General features: G+C 44.0%; 1 protein-coding gene across 1 annotated transcript in view; it reads left to right on the forward strand.

The window, feature by feature from the left end:
- DNAAF8 (dynein axonemal assembly factor 8) overlaps window positions 1-18,276 on the forward strand; it is a 99,462-nt gene that overhangs the window by 20,899 nt on the left and 60,287 nt on the right. The window contains exons 10-12 of the mRNA XM_059484044.1: window positions 6,273-6,464; window positions 9,675-9,818; window positions 15,387-15,581. Of these exons, the coding sequence (XP_059340027.1) occupies window positions 6,273-6,464; window positions 9,675-9,818; window positions 15,387-15,581 (531 nt within the window). The remainder of the gene's footprint in view (window positions 1-6,272; window positions 6,465-9,674; window positions 9,819-15,386; window positions 15,582-18,276) is intronic.

Here is an 18,276-nt window from a genome sequence, read left to right on the forward strand (position 1 = left end):
GCAATGAGATCTTGCAGTGCTGTTTCTCTGGCTGCAGTTTGGAAAGGCCCCAGGATAATGTCAGATATTTAATCCTTTATAGTCCTCGGCATATCTTGGAAGCGATTAAAATGAGTTTAGGCTTATTCCTCAATACACTCCTGCCTGAGTTTGACAGATGGGAACATTGGTTGCTGTTGCTTAAAGGAAAGGTTAATACAAGGAAAAGGAGCAGAGTTTCCATCATGAGCTTGCTGCCAGTAGAGGTCCTGAATACTCCTCCATTCACGTTAACAGGATGTTCACATTAAGCTTGGAGACAATAATGTAAAATGTCCATGAGCCAAATTCTATTTCTTATCCCAGAGAGGGCAGGAGGACACAAAACCATATCTGGGCCTTTTGTCTCCTCAGGTCCTGCAGTGTGCTGGGCTGCCCTGGGTTTGCAGTGGCTCTGAACAAGTGCCAGTCACGTTTAATTACACAGAGAAACAAATACTTTCTGCTGTGATTCTCTCTTGGAATCAAAATAGAATCCCCAACTCCTGGCCTTACCTCAGGGCTGTGATCACTGATGCTATTTGTAGATGAAAGGAGGCTGAACCTGCCTCTCTGTTGTTCCAAGGGGATGTACAGGCTTGTCTGTTAAAGGAACTGCAGGATTTAACCTACACTCCTGGTTTCCCTCATGCCTTCTTCTTCAGCATTGACTTGGGCTGGGCTCATGTTCCAAATCTCAGCACATAGGGGGATAAACTTGGTCACAACTTGTAAACACATTATTCCACAAATACTCATTATGGGGCATTATTCTCAGTGGCAGGGAATGGAATTCAGGGCTTTATCTGAGATTATGGAGTGGAAGAATCATGCAGTTATTTTTATTTGGCAAACACAGAGCTCTGCCCAGCTCTGTGCCAAGCACCTGGAGTTCCCACCAGCTTCAGGGAGCACTGTGAGCACTCAGCAGTTCTCAGGATCACACAGCCCCAAACTCACAGGTCTGAAGGGTTGTCTGGAGGGTGTTTTATAGCTGCAGGGAAGAGCACAGAGCTTGTGACAAACTAGATACAATCCATTTTAATTGGAAGCTGACAACAAGCCACTTTAGCTCTGATAAAACTTCCTGATAAAGCAGCTGAGCAGAGTTTCCTCCCCCAGATCCTTTATTTTCCTTTATTTCTTTGGGGATTTCCATAGACTATCAGGGGAAATGATAAATAAAAAAGATAAATAGATGGGAAGAAAAAGCAAGGCTTTCCCCAAGGTGATAAATATGTGGTGAATCATAGAACCAATCCCAAATGGTTTGGGTTGGAAGGGACCTTAAAGATTCTCTTCTTCCACCCCCCTGGGAATCTCCTGGAGAATCCAAGCAGAGCCATTCCCATAGGAATCAAACCCAGCTTGGAGCATGTGCCAAATGCCAGCCTAGATTTCAGATGGCTGAGGACTAATTCCATGCTCTGTCCCAGCATTTCCAGATGAGCAGGTGCAATTCCCTTCCCTGGGAGGGTCTGGAAGCGCTGGCACATCTCATGTGTGAGGCAGGCTGGAATCCTTTGAAGAACAAGTGGAAGATGCAGATAAGATCACACTGAGGGGGCTGAGAGGCCACAACACTTTGAGGATTAGGAAAGGGAACAGAGGTTAATTTTGAAAGTTTGTTGATTATCTTATACTCTTCCTCTTCAGAGCACTTTACAGAGTCTTGATAATGAATCCAGCTAGACAGGGACCAAGATAAGGAAATATTATTCCCCACTTTACAGTTCCACAGAGAAATACTTCATTCCAGAGCCAGGACTGAGGCACAAGTTCCCCATTTCCAGTCTTGTGCTCACATGAAATGTGTAAGTAATTAAAACTTCCTTTACTCATTTCAGCTGCTTCTCATTAACCAGGAGTATAAACTCATTAGAGGAGGAACTTTTTGTTACATGTGCTCAGAACACCAGCACAATGAGGCTGGGAATCCTTCTGAGCCTCTCCAAGTGTTAGTGGAGTGTAAACACCAATCATGGAAAAGGCACTTCTCATTTTTAATGATTATGGCTTGGAAAGCAAACAAACTCAAATAAGACTCAGTGTTGCTTTGGTTTAAATTTTAATGCATTTCTCAGGTCAGTGTTTACCTGAGCTGAGCCTTCTTAAGAAAATTTTCCCACTTCTAAAAAAATAAAGAAATTATATGTTAAAAAAAAAAAAAAAAATGTTTGTTACAGGTTATTTGAATGGATTTTTAATTTGTTGAATTTGGACCAAAGATATTTTGATCCTGTGTGATCCACAGCATCTCTCTGCTAACAAATGGTATGGACCAGATTTATCCACATCCTTGATAGATGAGCCATTAACTCCAGTGAAGGAGCTGAGAATTCCCTTAGTGCAGTTAAGAGGTTTTATTCTTCATACCCAAGACTGAGAATAATTGTCCAGAGCAAGAAAACTGTCAGCAAAGACATTTTGTTTATTATTATAGTTTTAACTTCAATTCTCATGATCTGGAGTGCCCTAAGTGAATTGAAAACTATGGAGATCAGAGCAAATAATGCTCCATTACACAGCTCCCTGAATCCCTGCAGCCTCCCTTGGCAGAGTTATCTGCTTTGGAGTACCATAATTCCTCCATTTGAGCAATTTGAGCCTCATCCACATCAGAAATTTCAATGCCATCTTGCCCCCATCGTGTTTTTCAGGTCCATAACCTCAGCATGATGCTCAGAAAGGCACCGGTGCCACAGAGTGACTTTGCTACAGAAATGCATTTACAAAAAGACCATTCAGACCATTAAACATCAGTTGTGCTCTCCTTTTTGTGAGGAAAAGTCAACTTCCTAATTCCAGAGTGTTCTGCCAGTTGCATGCAGGAACTGCAGATCCTCTCCTCATTCTCACCCCTTGCTCCCACTTTGCAGTGATAAAGCAGTTTTTTGAATGGTTTCAGGGTTTATTCCACACTTTAATGTGGAGTTTCAAATCATCTAACAGATGGCATTGTCATCATTTTTCCTTCGCCACAGAATGAAAATGAACAAACACTTGACATTTCCAATATGTCTTCATCTAATGCAAGAATTTTTAGAAACCATGGAATAGTGATAATCTGCTTTGCTTTAGATGGCCAGAATTGTTAAATGTGTCCTAAAAATCCTGCATTTCCCACGTGACTGTGTGGGAAATGGGGATATAACCACACAATGATCATGGTTATGTCCTGTACCAGGAGCTCTGAGCAGGGCAGAGCAGAACATGGAATGCCAGAGCAGCTGTGCAATGGGAGGGGAAGGTTCATTAGAGAAATGAGCTGAGCTGCTCCAGCACTTAGAAATCAGCTCACATTTACAAACCCACAGCAGATGCATCCTTTGGCAAAAGAGTTCTGCAGTCAGTAATTTGCCATTCATCAGGGATTGCCTCTTAAATCTGGGATCCGAGCTAGGGTGCAGATGACATAGGGGGATAAATTTAGACAGGGCTGGAAACAATTATTTTGATTAAACCTCCAGCCAATGAGAGTGACAGCCTTGCTGTTCCTCCCCTTGCCCCTCACTCACCCCTCTGTGGTGAAGGAGGAGATTTTGTGAGTTTAACTTCTCTTCTTTTCCAAGCAGGGGATGGTTGGATGGAGCTTTTGCTGCTGCAGGGTCTGTCCAGTGGAGTAGGGATGGTATTTGGGTGGAACATGCTGCCTTGCTTCCATGTTAGTGTTGGAAAAGGTGCTGGGAGGGAAATATTGAAGTTTTATTTACCTCAAAGGGAGAGATTGTGCATATTAAAGTAAAAAATGGGTTTTTCCTTAGCCTATCCTGCCACTAGGGCAATTCCTTGGGTTGATGGATTAATTCTGCTGGGAAATCTTTGTGAAGTTCTCCTAAACTTGGCCATTCCAGCCTCTCACAGCTTTGGCATGAATGTTTCCCAGTCTTTGAAACTCTTTGTCCAATCTAACATGGATGTGTAGGAAGAGTAATGCTAACTACTCTTTTAAAAAACATCAACAAAGCATCATTGAACCACTCTGAGCTGTTTTATTAGAAATAAAATGATCTTAATCTTGGCTGGCAATCTTGTGCTCACTAGGCCTTGGCTTGCTGTTATCATAAACAGCTCTGGTTTAAAATAATAATAATATGAAGGTAAATTTCCACTTTTTAAAATGAATTTTTAATTAATATTATCTTCCTTTGGGGTTATCATGGTTATTTCACTGTGGTTGCTGCTCCTCCTTGCACTGGTGTTATGTGAGAGTTAAAAAGGCCAGAGCTGGGGATGGAGGGAGGTTGGGAAACTGAGCTGAAGGGCTGGAACTTGTAATGACATAAACTATAATTGCAAAATAAAATAGCAAGAACTTGGGAATAGGAAATTTTATCTTATTTACTCTTTGGTAATTGTTGGCACTTGCCTGCAATCAGCTGCAAGCCTATCTCTGAGTGACAGCACAATTCCAGCCAGAGCAACGAAAAATAGCCCAGCATTTCAGTAATTTTGGGCTTTTTATAACCTAATACTTCACAAATAAAAGCCAGTGTAACGTGGGCAGATTGAACTCTCCTCTGCAGACTGGGCTAAACTGGGCAGTGCTGTGGGAAGCCATACCCTGGAAGCACCAGTTTTATCCTTCTTCAGCTGTTCTTGCCCAGAATTAAACTGGATTAGCTCATTTTTTGTTCATTAGTCTTAATATTTCAGAATTTGTTCAAGCCCTACACTTAGATTCTTGTTGGGGTGAGGAGGCTGCCAGAGGCAGGAGAGGGAAGGTCCAACCTTCACCAGAACCTCAGTCAGAAAGGACCTTAATCAGTAAATTTATCTGGTTTTGGTCAGAAAACAACTGGGCCAAGGAAGTTTGGAATAGTTGGAGCTTTCCTGCTGAAACATTACTTACAGATCCTGTTTATGTCATCAGCTCTTCCATTGATCCCCACACCCTTGCTGAGGGAGGAGGGAAGGATCTTTTCTCCAGCACAGGGTATAGGGGAAAGTCACTTTTCCCTCATGGTCCCAGAGTTTATGCCAAAGTCTCTTCCTCAGGGGATTTCAGTGGAGGGGTCGAAACCCTGAAGAATTCTGTTGGCACCCCAGGACATGAATTAATACAAATCTGCAGCATCACACACATTTGCATGGCTGTTTTGCCTTTATTACTAATTTACAGTTTTATTTGGTACCAAAACATTGGGTGACACAGTAGAGCTGCTTTAGTTTGAGTCCTTATTAAACCATTTTAAGGAGTTGTCTGTTCTGAGGACCAGCACAAAAGTCAAGCTACATTAACTTGTCAAGTGGATTAGTTGTGAAACACACTTTTGGACATTTTAATTCAGAATTAAAGTGACTGTAATTGTATTTAGCTTACTTTGCTTTCAGAGTAAATTCAGGTAAATCAAATTAAGGTTCATTCAGTGTAGAGGTGTGGGCAGAAATCCTCATTATGGGCTACATGGAGCAACTGAAAATGTGAGCCAGGTTGGATGGGGCTTGGAGCAGCCTGGTCCAGTGGAAGCTGTCCCTGCCTGTGGGAGAGGGTGGAAGAAAATGAGTTTTAAGGCCCCTTCCAAAGCAAGCCCTTCCATGATTTTGTGATGGGAACTATTGAGGAGCAGTACTGGAGAATTTTTGGGATTTTTGGGACTTTATGATTAATTTTCCAAAGAAATGTCATAGGCAGCAAGTTGAATATAGATGGGAAGAAGAAGACAGCCAATAATTACAGCTGCAGCATCTGTGGAAGGACAAAAAACTGCAAATCCACAGTTCAAGCCTGAAGTTGTGTTTTGAACAGTTCTCTTAAAGGAGAGGGAATTTGCATCCTAAATAACCAACTATCAATGCTGAGGTAAAGAAAGGAGGTGAGTTCCCTTAACTGTGACCTCATCTCTGAAATTAGGGATGTTAGGTGAAGCAGAAAATAATGAGTTTTCACACTATCAGGTTTGTTTGAGGGCTTTTCAGTGATTAAAAAAAAAGCCCCAAACACTGAGTCTTGAATACAGAATAAATTCAATCACACTTTTCCAGCTGTGACTGTGTAACCCTCCATTCACCAGGCTGTGTGTGACTAAATGAGGACCCAGGTGACAGCTGTCCAAGAAAACCTGCAGTGCTCAGGCAGGTGTCACTGATGGAACAACCTGGCTTTTCTGGCTCATTCTCCCTCTTTGATAAATGCTCTCTGGGTGTTAAATGCCCCTCCTGTGATGGCAATGAATGTAATTAATTCCTGATGATGAATACATTTCCAGTAATCCAAATGACTTGCATTTTCATGCTATCTTGTTTTTGGACAGGAAGCCTCTTTTTTGCCAGCTATTGCCACGTTGCCTGGATCCTGCAGTGTGAGAAAGGAGCTGCTGCTGCTGACCATTTGGCTGGCAAGCTGTGGCCAGGTGGCCATGGATCAGTGTGAGGGGCAGGTGCCTGACAAGGTGCTGGGAGCTGCCAACATCTACCAGGCCCTGGTGGCGTGGCTGCTGTCCCTGGTGAGTGCACTTGTTGCAGACATCTTTTATGAAAAATCCTTTCTTCGGATTTTTCCTTCTGAGAAGCTGCAGTTTCAGCAACAAAATGTAAACAATGATTATCTGCTGCTGTGGAATGCAACAGGTCCACCTGTGATTAGCTCCTCTTAGATGTTTATAATTAATGGCCAATCAAGACGGAGCTATCTCGGACAGAGTCTGAGAGAGCTGCCTTTTGTTTTCATTCTTTTCTTTTCTATTCTTAGCTTAGCTAGCTTCTGAGGAAACCTTTTCCTTTCTTTTCTTTTAAGTATAGTTATAATGTAATATATATATATATAAAATAAAATAATAAATCAAACCTTCTGATCATGGAGTCAACATTCTCGTCTCTTGCCTCATCCAAGAACCCCTGTGAACATGGTCATATGCAGTGACCTGCCACTAAAGGCTCTGGATGATGGGGGCTGTGTTTGGGCCTCCACTAAATACATAATCACTCCTGAAATCTCCTTTTTCCACCCAACAGCTACAAAGCAGTGGCTGAACAAAGTGGAAATTATGTTTTAATTCACCTCGGAGTCTGTAAATAAAAGTGTCGCTGGAGTTGGTGGAGCTGGGTTGTGTGTGGAGTTTCTGAAGCAGTGAAAGATTGTTGAGCAGGATTTTCAGTGGTTCAAAGTGACTGCTGGCTCTTGGGCTTTGTCCTTGGCAGTGGACACAGGTTCCTGGTTTTCACCACTTGTTCTAGATAAGAACAGACCCTTCCTGATAGTCAAGAGTGCTGTGAACAAATGAGGGGCTGCCTTAATTGTCCTTTGTTTTCCTCCTCTGAAGAAACCACCCCATCCTCTCTCCTTCCCATCCATTTCACCCTTTATTCCCTAGGGAAAACAGTGTATTTTCCCTCCCCAATGTATATTTTTCCTTCCCACCCTTCTCAGTGGCCTTATTCTTTTCCCTGGGGTAAACTCTGGGATACCAATACTGATCCACACAGTCAAGGTAGATTTCACCCTGAGCAGCCAGGCTTTTAAATCACTTAAACCCCACTTAAACACAATTAATTGTTAATGATGTTCGTGCTTGCATTAAAACATTGCTGACATTCTTTAGTGCTAGTTCAGTGCTAATGAAAATTGCCACTGGAACAGCCCTGCATCCTGAATTTTCCTTTCAGACTCCTTAGCTTGTGACCAGCTGCACTGTGAGCTCTCTCCCCTTGTGTTATTACCATTTAAAAAGCCACAACTGAGCTCTGATTTATAGCAATGCTCTCTGAGCCTGAAAGGGTTCCTCAGCTTCCAGGGCTGTGTCACTCTGCTGGGTGCAGGCTCACATGTTCAGATGGATTTTGTGCCCAAGAAGAACTGGGGTAAAATCCCCCAGTTTATTCTACACAGGCTCTGAAATGGCTGTTGGATCACAGTGAAGAAGTTTGCATTTCTTTCACTGATAGAATTGGATGTGATGGTGTTTGCAGGGGTCCCAGGATGAGGGAAGAGATGAGGATTTGACTCCATGTTTCAGAAGGCTTGGTTTATTATTTTATTATATATATATTATTAAAACTATACTAAAAGAATAGAAGGATTTAATCAGAAAGCTAGCAAGCAAAGGAAGAAAAAAGGAATGATAACAAAATCCTGTGACTGACTGAGACAGTCTGAGCCAGCTGACTGTGATTGGCCATTAATTAGAAACAACCACATGAGACCAATCACAGATGCACCTGTTGCATTCCACAGCAGCAGATAATCAATGTTTACATTTTGTTCCTGAGGCCTCCCAGCTTCTCAGGAGGAAAAATCCTAAGGAAAGGATTTTTCATGAAAGATGTCTGTGACAATTGGAAATGTTGAGGCATTTTTAGGCCAAATTCTCATCTGGTAATCCATGCAATTCCATGGACTGGCTTGTGTAAATCAGCATTTCCTTGCTGATTCCATGGGAGATGTGGTGGATGCTGCCAGCTGGGAACAGTGGTCCCTTGGATGGTGCAGAATTCCCCATGGGAATCCAGTGGAGGATTTGGTGCTGGTGTTTTGAGTGATCCAGCTCAGCTGTGCAGTAGTTTGAAAATCCAGCCTGGCCCTGTGTTAAAAACATGTTTTTAAAGGCCTTTATCTCCCTGTAAATGCAGTAAATAGAGCTGATAATGCACTAGAGACTGGTGATGTTATAAACCAGGAGAACAAGGCTTGGAGTTTCTGTATCCACCAGAGCCCTGGGAGGGAATTACAGTTCTGTAGCTCAGATTTGCCTTTCTCTCCATCCAGAGCATTTTCTGCATCAGGCACCTCTGCTTTTCCTTTCTCCTGGCTTTGCTGATTCCCTGGGTCTGGCTTTCCCAGTTTTCTGCCCCTTTTCAGCAGCTGCCCTGGACAGTTTGCAGCATCCCAGTGCCTTTCCAGGCTGTTTCAGGTGTCTCTCCTCTCTCTTTTCTAACTCATGATCAAGATTTTCATGTATTCTGCATGTTAAAGTGTATCATGTTTTATTTGACTTTGAACAACCTAAAGAGCCAGGGCATAGTCTGTCCCCCTGGACCTTCTCCCTGGATCTAAACTGATATTCACAATAATAATTTATGCCTTGAGGTTGCAGAAGTCACTTTTTACCCTTTTTGCTTTAAATCAGATGTATAAACTGGAAAATAGAATGTTTGCCTCCCACACACATGTGCACAAAAAATTCATGAAAAAGAAATCACCTCAGCCCAACTAAAAGGGCATTCACAGGATGGGGATTGCTGGGGTTTGGGGTGTCAGTTTGGGTTTTAGGGGAGCCTGCAGCAGCCCCTGGGCATGGCATCATCCCTTTGCATTGATTTGGAGCTGGGATTGGATTGATCTCAGTGTCACTGAGGAAGGCACACACAGTGCTGCTGTGACAGGAACATTCTGGGCAGCCTTGGCAGGGGCTCTGTGCTCACCCCTGCTGGCACAGGGAAATAATGTGAATTCCTGCTTCCACACAGTGAAACTGGTGGAAGTCAGAGCCTGCAAGTCCTCATTGTGAAAATAAATCCCATGGCTTATCAAAAGCAATGTGTTATTCCTATTTAATTTGGTCTTTATTGATTTTTCTACTGGCTAAACCACAGCTAATCTACTAATCAAAGCACAGTTCTCCCTGGCTTGTTGTGGGGCTCTACTCAAAAGCAACAGAGCAAGTTAAAGGGTTTTTTCACTCCATCTAAAATGGAATTGTGTTCCAATGGATTTCCAGGTGCCTCCTGTGAAGAGGAAGGGTGGTCCCACAGCTCCATTTGAGGTGGTGGGGCTGCAGCAGGCCTGGACAGAGGAAGGCTTGGCCCTCTATGCCTGCCTGGTGGCACCAGAGGAACCTTCAGCCCAGAGGCACGAGGCAGCAGTGAGTAGCAGCATTTACACCTGGTAATTGTGCAGGCACTGCTGTGCACTGAGCACCAGGCTGGATGTGCCAATTCAGGCTGAAATCCCAGTCTGGGCAGGATGGAACAGTGGAAAAGCTGCCCAGACTGGGATGGGGAACAGCCCAGTGAGGAATTGCTTTTACAGCTGATTGCCAACCCAAGCTGTCCTCACTTGTGCTGCACTCAGGTCATGGCATCTAATTGTGATGGAGTGAATTTTACATCTGCATTGTCTCACCCTTCACATGAGACATGAGAAAATAGAATAAAAGTTTTTTAAATGCCTCTCAGTTGCCCCATCTCTGAGTCAGAAAAGGGCATAATCCAGCAATGCTGCTTTTAGGTTATGTGCAGACCAGAAACCAGCTCTCTGTGGCATCATTTCTTGTGAATTGCTCATTAGCTGTAACCTCACACTGCAGAAACTGAGCTGCATTTGGAGGAGACACATCTTTTGGCACCTATTCTGGTTTTTCCTCCTTTATTTTACCCATGTGAAGAGTGTGGCACAGGAGGAGGGATTATTTTTATTTGACTGCCAGGAACTGAGGCCTGGGAGCAGGACATGAACCTGTGCCCTCAATTTTGGTGGGCCCCAGAGCCTGAGCTGTGCAATAAAACTGGCAGGTCCTGCACACAGGCTGGGATTGGCACATGTGATGTAAAACATGAGATGAACTGTGAGCACATGTGATGTAAAACATGAGATGAACTGTGGGCACATGTGATGTAAAACATGATATAAACTGTGGGCACATGTGATGTAAAACATGAGATGAACTGTGGGCACATGTGATGTAAAACATGAGATGAACTGTGAGCACATGTGATGTAAAACATGATGTAAACTGTGAGCACATGTGATGTAAAACATGAGATGAACTGTGGGCACATGTGATGTAAAACATGATATAAACTGTGAGCACATGTGATGTAAAACATGAGATGAACTGTGAGCACATGTGATGTAAAACATGAGATGAACTGTGAGCACATGTGATGTAAAACATGATGTAAACTGTGGGTACATGTGATGTAAAACATGAGGTGAACTGTGAGCACATGTGATGTAAAACATGATATAAACTGTGAGCACATGTGATGTAAAACATGAGATGAACTGTGGGCACATGTGATGTAAAACATGATATAAACTGTGAGCACATGTGATGTAAAACATGAGATGAACTGTGAGCACATGGGATGTAAAACATGAGATGAACTGTGAGCACATGGGATGTAAAACATGAGATGAACTGTCCTGAACACAGAGCTGTGAAATTGCAGCTCTGGGCTCTGCTGTGTTGGTTCTTTCACAGAGCTGGTTTGATACAGGCTCAAGCATCTTGTACCTAATTTTTTTTTTTTTTTTTTTTGGAGACAGCTTTTTTTTTTAGTATTGCCACTCTTGCCTGGTATAAATATCTGAGCAGTGTGGCCAGGTGGGTGTGGGGAGCAGCAATCCCTGTGTCCCCCAAATCTGAGAGCCACTTGCTTGAATATCTGTCCTGTGGCTGAGGAACCCTGGAGGTGCTGCCCTGTGCTCTGCTGAGTTCCTCTCAGGTGCCTCAAAGTAACTTCTGTGGCTTCAGTGGATTTTCTACCCTGGTTTTGCCTGTTTCATCCCCAGATCTCTGTGTTATACCTGCTGGCCACACCATGGGGAGCCTAAATGGATCAGGATGTGTGAACATGGTTTTAAAACACACTTCAGCATCCCCTTCACTTGCAGCTGCTGCCTGGGGGCAGCAAAAATTGAATTTCCCATGTTGTATCACAAAACCTAGAGTTTCACAGCTGTGGCTCCAGTGATCCTGAAAATAAATAATGGATGCTGGCACCAAATGTCATGATTAAAACACTACCAAAAAAAGCCCAGCCCAAAACAATGAGCAGCTTTTCCACTGGAGATTGAGCAGAGGCTGAAGAGTTCAGGCTCTGCTGGACTGGACAAGGACTTGGTGTTGGCAATTGAATTCAACCAGAATGTGATAAATAATAAAAGATACACAGATGACAGTGAAGTGGCCAGTAATTAAGAAATTGATGGCTCAGAGTCCCCTTTTGGGGCTGGAAATGGACTCTGGGCTCTACACATTAGTATTAAAATATCATTTGTCATCATGGTTAACATTTACAGATACTTGGTATTTTTTGTGTAATCCAAAGGTCTTAAAGTCTCTCTAAATTCTTATAAATTCTCCTCAAATTCTTATAAGGTGTTTCCTCTGTGGAGCAAAGACAATGGAGGGACAGAGCCTGACCTGCTCTCTGCTGATTCCAGCTGAGGGCTTGGCCAAAGCACCAAAATTATTGAGCACTGATTATGCTCAAAATATTTCCCCAGGGTTACAGAACAGAATGAACTTCTGAAGCTGTGGGCTCAGGCTGTCCTGAGTGTTTGGTTGGAGCTGGGAAGGGTTAAATCACATCCTGGTGGAACAAACTGTGCAGTTTCTCCAGTCCTTCTCATGGAATCACAGAATGGTTTGGATTGGAAGGGGCCATTCAAGGCCATCCACTCCCAATCCCTGCAAGAAGCTGGGACACCTAATGTGAGAAATAAATGAATTTGTAGAGAATTCTTTAAGCATATTTTATCTAAAGGACATTAGGTACTGGGCTAAAACTCTTAACAGGCATTCCTTAGTATACAACTTGCTTATTTATATTCATTGGTAATGCAACAGCAATAGCCATTGTTGGTTTTGGTTGAATTGCCATTGGAGCATTGTAAGTAAGAGCTGAAATCATCAGCTCTTCATTACAATTTGGTGAGATGATAGTTGGGAAAATTGAAAGTCTAAGAATTCTATTACTGTCCTTGTCTATACTTAGAAATTCTTGTCTTTGTTGTAAAGTGTTAGTAACTCTTGTGGGAATGCATTCATGGTAAAAGTCTTTAAAAAATGTATTAATTTGGAAGTTGCCAGTTCACATTGTGAACAACAACCTTCCACCATCCCAGGCTGCTCCCAGCCCTGCCCAGCCTGGCCTTGGGCACTGCCAGGGATCCAGGGGCAGCCACAGCTGCTCTGGGCACCCTGTGCCAGGGCCTGCCCACCCTGATCATGACAAACTTCTGAGCTCAGCTCTGTTGCGCAGCAGTGACATTTCAGGTGTTGGGGCAGCTCTTCCAAGCAGGACTTGGTTTTCCTGTCCCTCATTAGAGGCTCTTTGTGCTAGCACTGACTTGTGTCAATCTTTCTTTCCTGAGGCATTTGTAGAGCTGCTGCTTTCCCCAGCAGAGATCAGAGCTGGGAGGAACAACACGAGTTGGGATGTCAGCGCCAGCAGAGACAAGGAAAATGACAGCAAGGCTCTCTGTTCCTGCCCTTGGGCAGCTTCAGCTGCTGTGGAGAGAAATGTGGACTTTATTCTTCACTCTGCAGCCTCAGCCTCTCACTGTCCTATCAATGTGCAAGTGTCAGTGGCTGAATTGAAAAACAACATCCTGTTGGGGCACTTACTGGTTCTTGTTCCAGTTGTCTCCTGTGGGCACAAAATGACACTTTTCACGCCTTAACTTTAAAATATGATTGGGTTTCCAGGTACTTTGTTGCATCTGTTTGCTATAAGAATTTAGGGAGACCTTAAGCTACTTTTTTTTTGATTATGCAAAAATGACCAAGTATCTGTAAATGTTAACCATGATGACAAATTATGTTTTAATACTAATGTGTAGAGCCCAGAGTCCATTTCCAGCCCCAAAAGGGGCCTCTGAACCATCAATTTCTTAGTTACTGGCCACTTCACTGTCATGTGTGTATCTTTTATTATTTATTACATTCTGGTTCTCTGCCCCAAGGTCTAATAGTTATAAATAGAATTATAATGGTGGCTTCTCCAGGAAAAAGCTCCTGTTCTTTGCACATCAAGAAGTCTTTTGACTTATTCAACTGGGATGGTATCTATTCCTATATCCAGTGGTTCTGCTATTTTTCCTCTCATTTTTATCAGCTTTTTTGGGGGGTGATTTTATTTCTGTCCTCCTCCAAACAGCTAATAGAAGTGAGGCAGATTTCAACATCCCTGTCTGGTCTTGGCTTCTTGTTGTCAGAAGAAATGTCAAAACACTCACCTCCTGTAATTCCTGTGTGCTGATGGACAGGCTGCAGTTCCATGTCTGATGGGAATGAGATTTGTACATGGGAATGAGATTTGTGCAGCCTGTGCTCTCTGCCAGGCATTCCCAGTTATCCCACTGGCAGAGCTGTGGGCAGCTCTGGGGCTCCTCTCTGCCCCTCCATCCCTTCATTCTCTGCAGGCTCAGAGGAGCTCCCAATCTCCTTGTCTTTTGATTTGGGGCTTTCCTCCTTGAGCTTCACTTTTTAGGTACAATAATCACAGAGTGATGGAATTTCCTGAGTGGGGAGGGACCTCCAGGGATCACCCAGTCCCACCCCTGGCCCTGCACAGACCCCAACACCCCCACCCTGTGCCTGGGCACTGCCCAAGCTCTCCTGGAGCTCTGGCAGCCCCGGGGCTGTGCCCATTCCCTGGGGAGCCTGGGCAGTGCCAGCACCCTCTGGGGGAAGAACCTTTCCCAAAATCCAGCCTGGCCCTGCCCTGTCCAGCTCCAGCCATTCCCTGTCCCTGTCCCAGAGATCAGAGCTGGCCCTGGGGAGGAGCTGCAGCCCCCCCTGAGCTCTGCCCTCAGTCTCCTCCTCCAGCTGAACAATCCAAGTGCCCTCAGCTGCTCCTCAGACCCTTCCCCATGCCCAGGTCCCTCCTCTGGCCACTCTCCAGTAGCTTCAGATCCTTCTGATATTGTGGCACCCACACCTGCCCCAGAGCTGAGATGAGGCTGCAGCAGTTCCTTCTCTTCCCTCTGAGTTACTGGTGGAGAGATGTTCTGCACAGTTGCTGAGTCTGTTAATTTCTAATTAGGTCTCCTTGAGGTCACTGGTTTTATTCTCTGAAAGTCTTGCTAATTAAGAATCAACCTGAAGAACAATGAGCCTTAGAGGGGAGGTTAAATGATGGAAAACTGTAGTTTAGCAGTGCAGTATTCAATATTAATGTAACAGTATAAATATTAGCCTCAATCTTTAAAAAAAAAAAAAAAACAAAACAAAACAGAATAGTTTGGATTGGAAGGGACCTTAAAGCTCATCTAATTCCAACCCTCTGTCATGGGCAGGGACAGCTTGCACTGGACCAGATTGCTCAGTGCTCTCTGCACCCTGGCACTGAACACTCCAGGGATGGGGCACCAACACCTGTTTTCATTTATATCCCTAAGTCTTTGGAAGTTAATGTTTCATTGTGTTGGGCTGGTTCATGGCCCTGTTTATGGGATTTTCTCCCCCTCTGAGGGTGGTGGAATCTGCTTTGGAGCAGGGTTTGAGAGCTGATGGATGGGATGAGATGGGATGAAGGGTACAGGGTGTCACACCAGGGGTTGGTTTGGAGCATCTGAGGGCAGCTGGGTGGAACTGGGGTCTGGGGTGGCTCTGGGCAGAGGAGGAGCTGCTGCAGCTGCAAGGTGCAGACAGAGTTTCTGAAACCATCACCAAAGCTTTTTAACCACTGGCTCTTTGCAGACTGCAGAACATCTCCAGGGATCACCCAGCTTTTACCAGAAGATTTCTGCATTTCTGACTTCTACATGGCTTCCAGATGTTATCTGGTGGAGAGATGAACTGGCCAGTCACTTCCAAAAGAAGCTGTGCCCACTTGTTCCTGCAATTCCCTCTGTCCTGCTCAGTAATATCATTGCTGTTAATCCTGACCCTCAGGTACTGTACACAAGTGCTTGGACTTCTGGTATTTTTTGATCAGCTCCAGTAAAAGTTGTTTTTCCAGTGTTAACAGATATTCTCATTTGCTTTAGCCAAGGATTTAAACAGAGTTTGAAAACAAATGCTTCTAATATTAGAATATTCTGTGATTTTAATATCTGTGGATTTCCAGGGAAGTGTGTGAGCTCCAAGGACACACCAGCTCTCCAAACCAAGTGCTTCCAATCTCTTGCCTGCCTGGAAATGTCTGCAGGAGCACTCACTGCTGTCCAGAAGCTGAATAATAATTAACCTTTCACTTCTGTCAGATTAGCAAGTGCTCCATAACAAATATTCCACCAACGAAATATTACAAGTATTCCTTGTACTAATTGGGGGAATTTATTCCTTATGGGCACCCAATGTTGCTTTTAGGCCTTTACACCCTTTCCTACCTTGGTGTAAATATTTAGAGTGGGTTTTCAAAGCAGCACTGAATATGACCTGATTTCTAGATCTTTTGTTTTGTTTATTTCTTTCCCACAGCAGCACCAGCCTTTGGACAATTGTGCTCTTTTCCCAATATTTGTAAATGAACAAAACCCTTGAGACACAATTCCAGGGAATGGCAAAGCCTGCAAATTCTTGTTCACAATGAAGTTTTAATTTTGAAAATGATGTAGCATGAGAACTTTTCTGCCATTTCAACCAGATTTGGGGATTACCATGACTCTGTGAGAATCAATGCCATGAAAGCTTAGGGGTTTAGCAGTGCACTTAGCAATTTGCCTAAAAGTTTATCCCACTTGTGTGCGGGAAAAGGAGGCTTAGTGTTGTTGATTTGCAGTCACTGTGGCTTTCAAGCAGAAGCAAGAGCCATAAAGAGTCTGACTACTCGTAAAAGATAAATCTGCTCCATGCTTTTTAGGCATAAAATAAGGCAGCATTTAAAACAGCCAGGGCTTTTATGCAAATCCCTTATTAGAGGAATTATAAATCATTAGGAATTGAACAGCAAGATAGCAGGCACTTTCAGTGGGTGGATCTTTGCCTTGATGCCATGGAAAACATGATGTCAGTTTAAAAACCACATTCTCTTCCCATCAAATGCTCTGTGCCCCCCAGGCCTGAGTGAGGCTGAGACCACTGTGTGCTGTGGCTTCTTCACAGAGTTATGGAATCACAGCATGGTTTGGGTTGGAGGGACCTTAAAGCCCATCCTGTTCCACCCCTGCCATGGGCAGGGACACCTCCCACTGTCCCAGGCTGCTCCAAGCCCTGTCCAGCCTGGCCTTGGACACTGCCAGGGTGGAACAGCCACATTTTCATAGCTGGTTAGGCAGCAGGGCTGATTTCCAAAGCTGGGCTCAATGAGCCACTCTCTCAGCAGGCAGCAGCTCACCCTGATGTCTGCCCTGGAGCTTTGCAAAGTGCTACCAACTGAGAATGTTCCCAAGTGTCATTAAAATACAACCAAAAAGTGCTGCATAGAGAACTCAGTATCATCTTCTTTTAACTTCTTTGGTCTGAAGGTTTGGTACAAGGCCAGTGATCCATGCTTTGCTTTTTGTACATTTGTGTTTGTTTTGAGGTAGTGTGTACAAAACTAAGCAGCTCAAAGAAGCTGTGCCCACGTGGAGGAGGAGCATGCAGTGAATCCCTGCTTTTGCTCCAGGTAGATCAGAGTCTGAGAGAGAAATCTTGGCAGGATGGTGGAAAAAAATGGGTAGAAATGGAGACAGAGGGAAGCTGTTGTGTACGAGCAGCTCTGTGTGTGATCTGGGGAGCAATTGCCAGCAGTAATTGTAATAACCTTTATGCTTTTTGTTTGTTAGTGCATGAGCCAATGTCTTGTTTTCAGTCAATTTGTCTGCTGGATTTTCTGCCTGTTCTGGACCTCAAACAGATTGCTTTGCCTGTGCTGGTTTTTGGAGGCATTTTTATGAGTACTGTGCAATGAGCCCATTAACCTGCAGCAATTCACTGCTGATAGGAGCAGCAGCTCACAATGCAGGCATTAAAGCCCAGCTTGGGCTGGGAGTGACACCAGCCCTGTGGAAGCTGCTAACTGTAAGGTCCCCTGTCAGCAGAAAGAGGATTTCTTCATTTTAGCATAAAATAAAAGTATTCTGCTGCTAAGCCTCAGGATGCAAACTCTCACCTTAGGGATACAGACAGCACACACAGAGAAAGTGTTGGTGCTGCTTTTCCCCCACCTGTTTGCTCCATGCTGGAGTTCTTTTCCTCTCCCTCAGCTCTTCTGGACATTGGGACATTTGTCCAAAAGGTTCAGCTTTTGATGGTCATTCTCCAGAGCATCTCCTTGAACTCCCAGACTGTGCAGGTGCCTGCCAGGACAGAGTCAGGGCACAGCAGCATTTCCAGGGAGCTTTTAAGGAAGAAGGGGAACCTCCAACCCTCCTTCTCTGTCCACAGACATCCCTAAGTCAAGGTGAAGGAGATTTCTTACTTTAAGTCCCAGAAAACTGATTTTGTTGCACCTCCTGATGATCAGTTCCCCTTGTGCTGTTCCTTTATTCGCTTCCCTGCTCTGACACAAAGTTTGTGTAGGTTTTTCAAATAGCAGTGATTAAGGGCAGGTCTATACAAAGTTTCCTCCTTACTTTTTGCTTAAGCAAAGCTCAATTCTTTTATTTTTATTTTTTTTTCTGGTTAATCATAGATAAGAATCCCAGAACTGGGTCCAGGGAGC

Source organism: Ammospiza nelsoni, chromosome 17 (genome assembly GCF_027579445.1).
Source record: "Ammospiza nelsoni isolate bAmmNel1 chromosome 17, bAmmNel1.pri, whole genome shotgun sequence".
Taxonomy (NCBI): Eukaryota; Metazoa; Chordata; class Aves; order Passeriformes; family Passerellidae; genus Ammospiza; species Ammospiza nelsoni.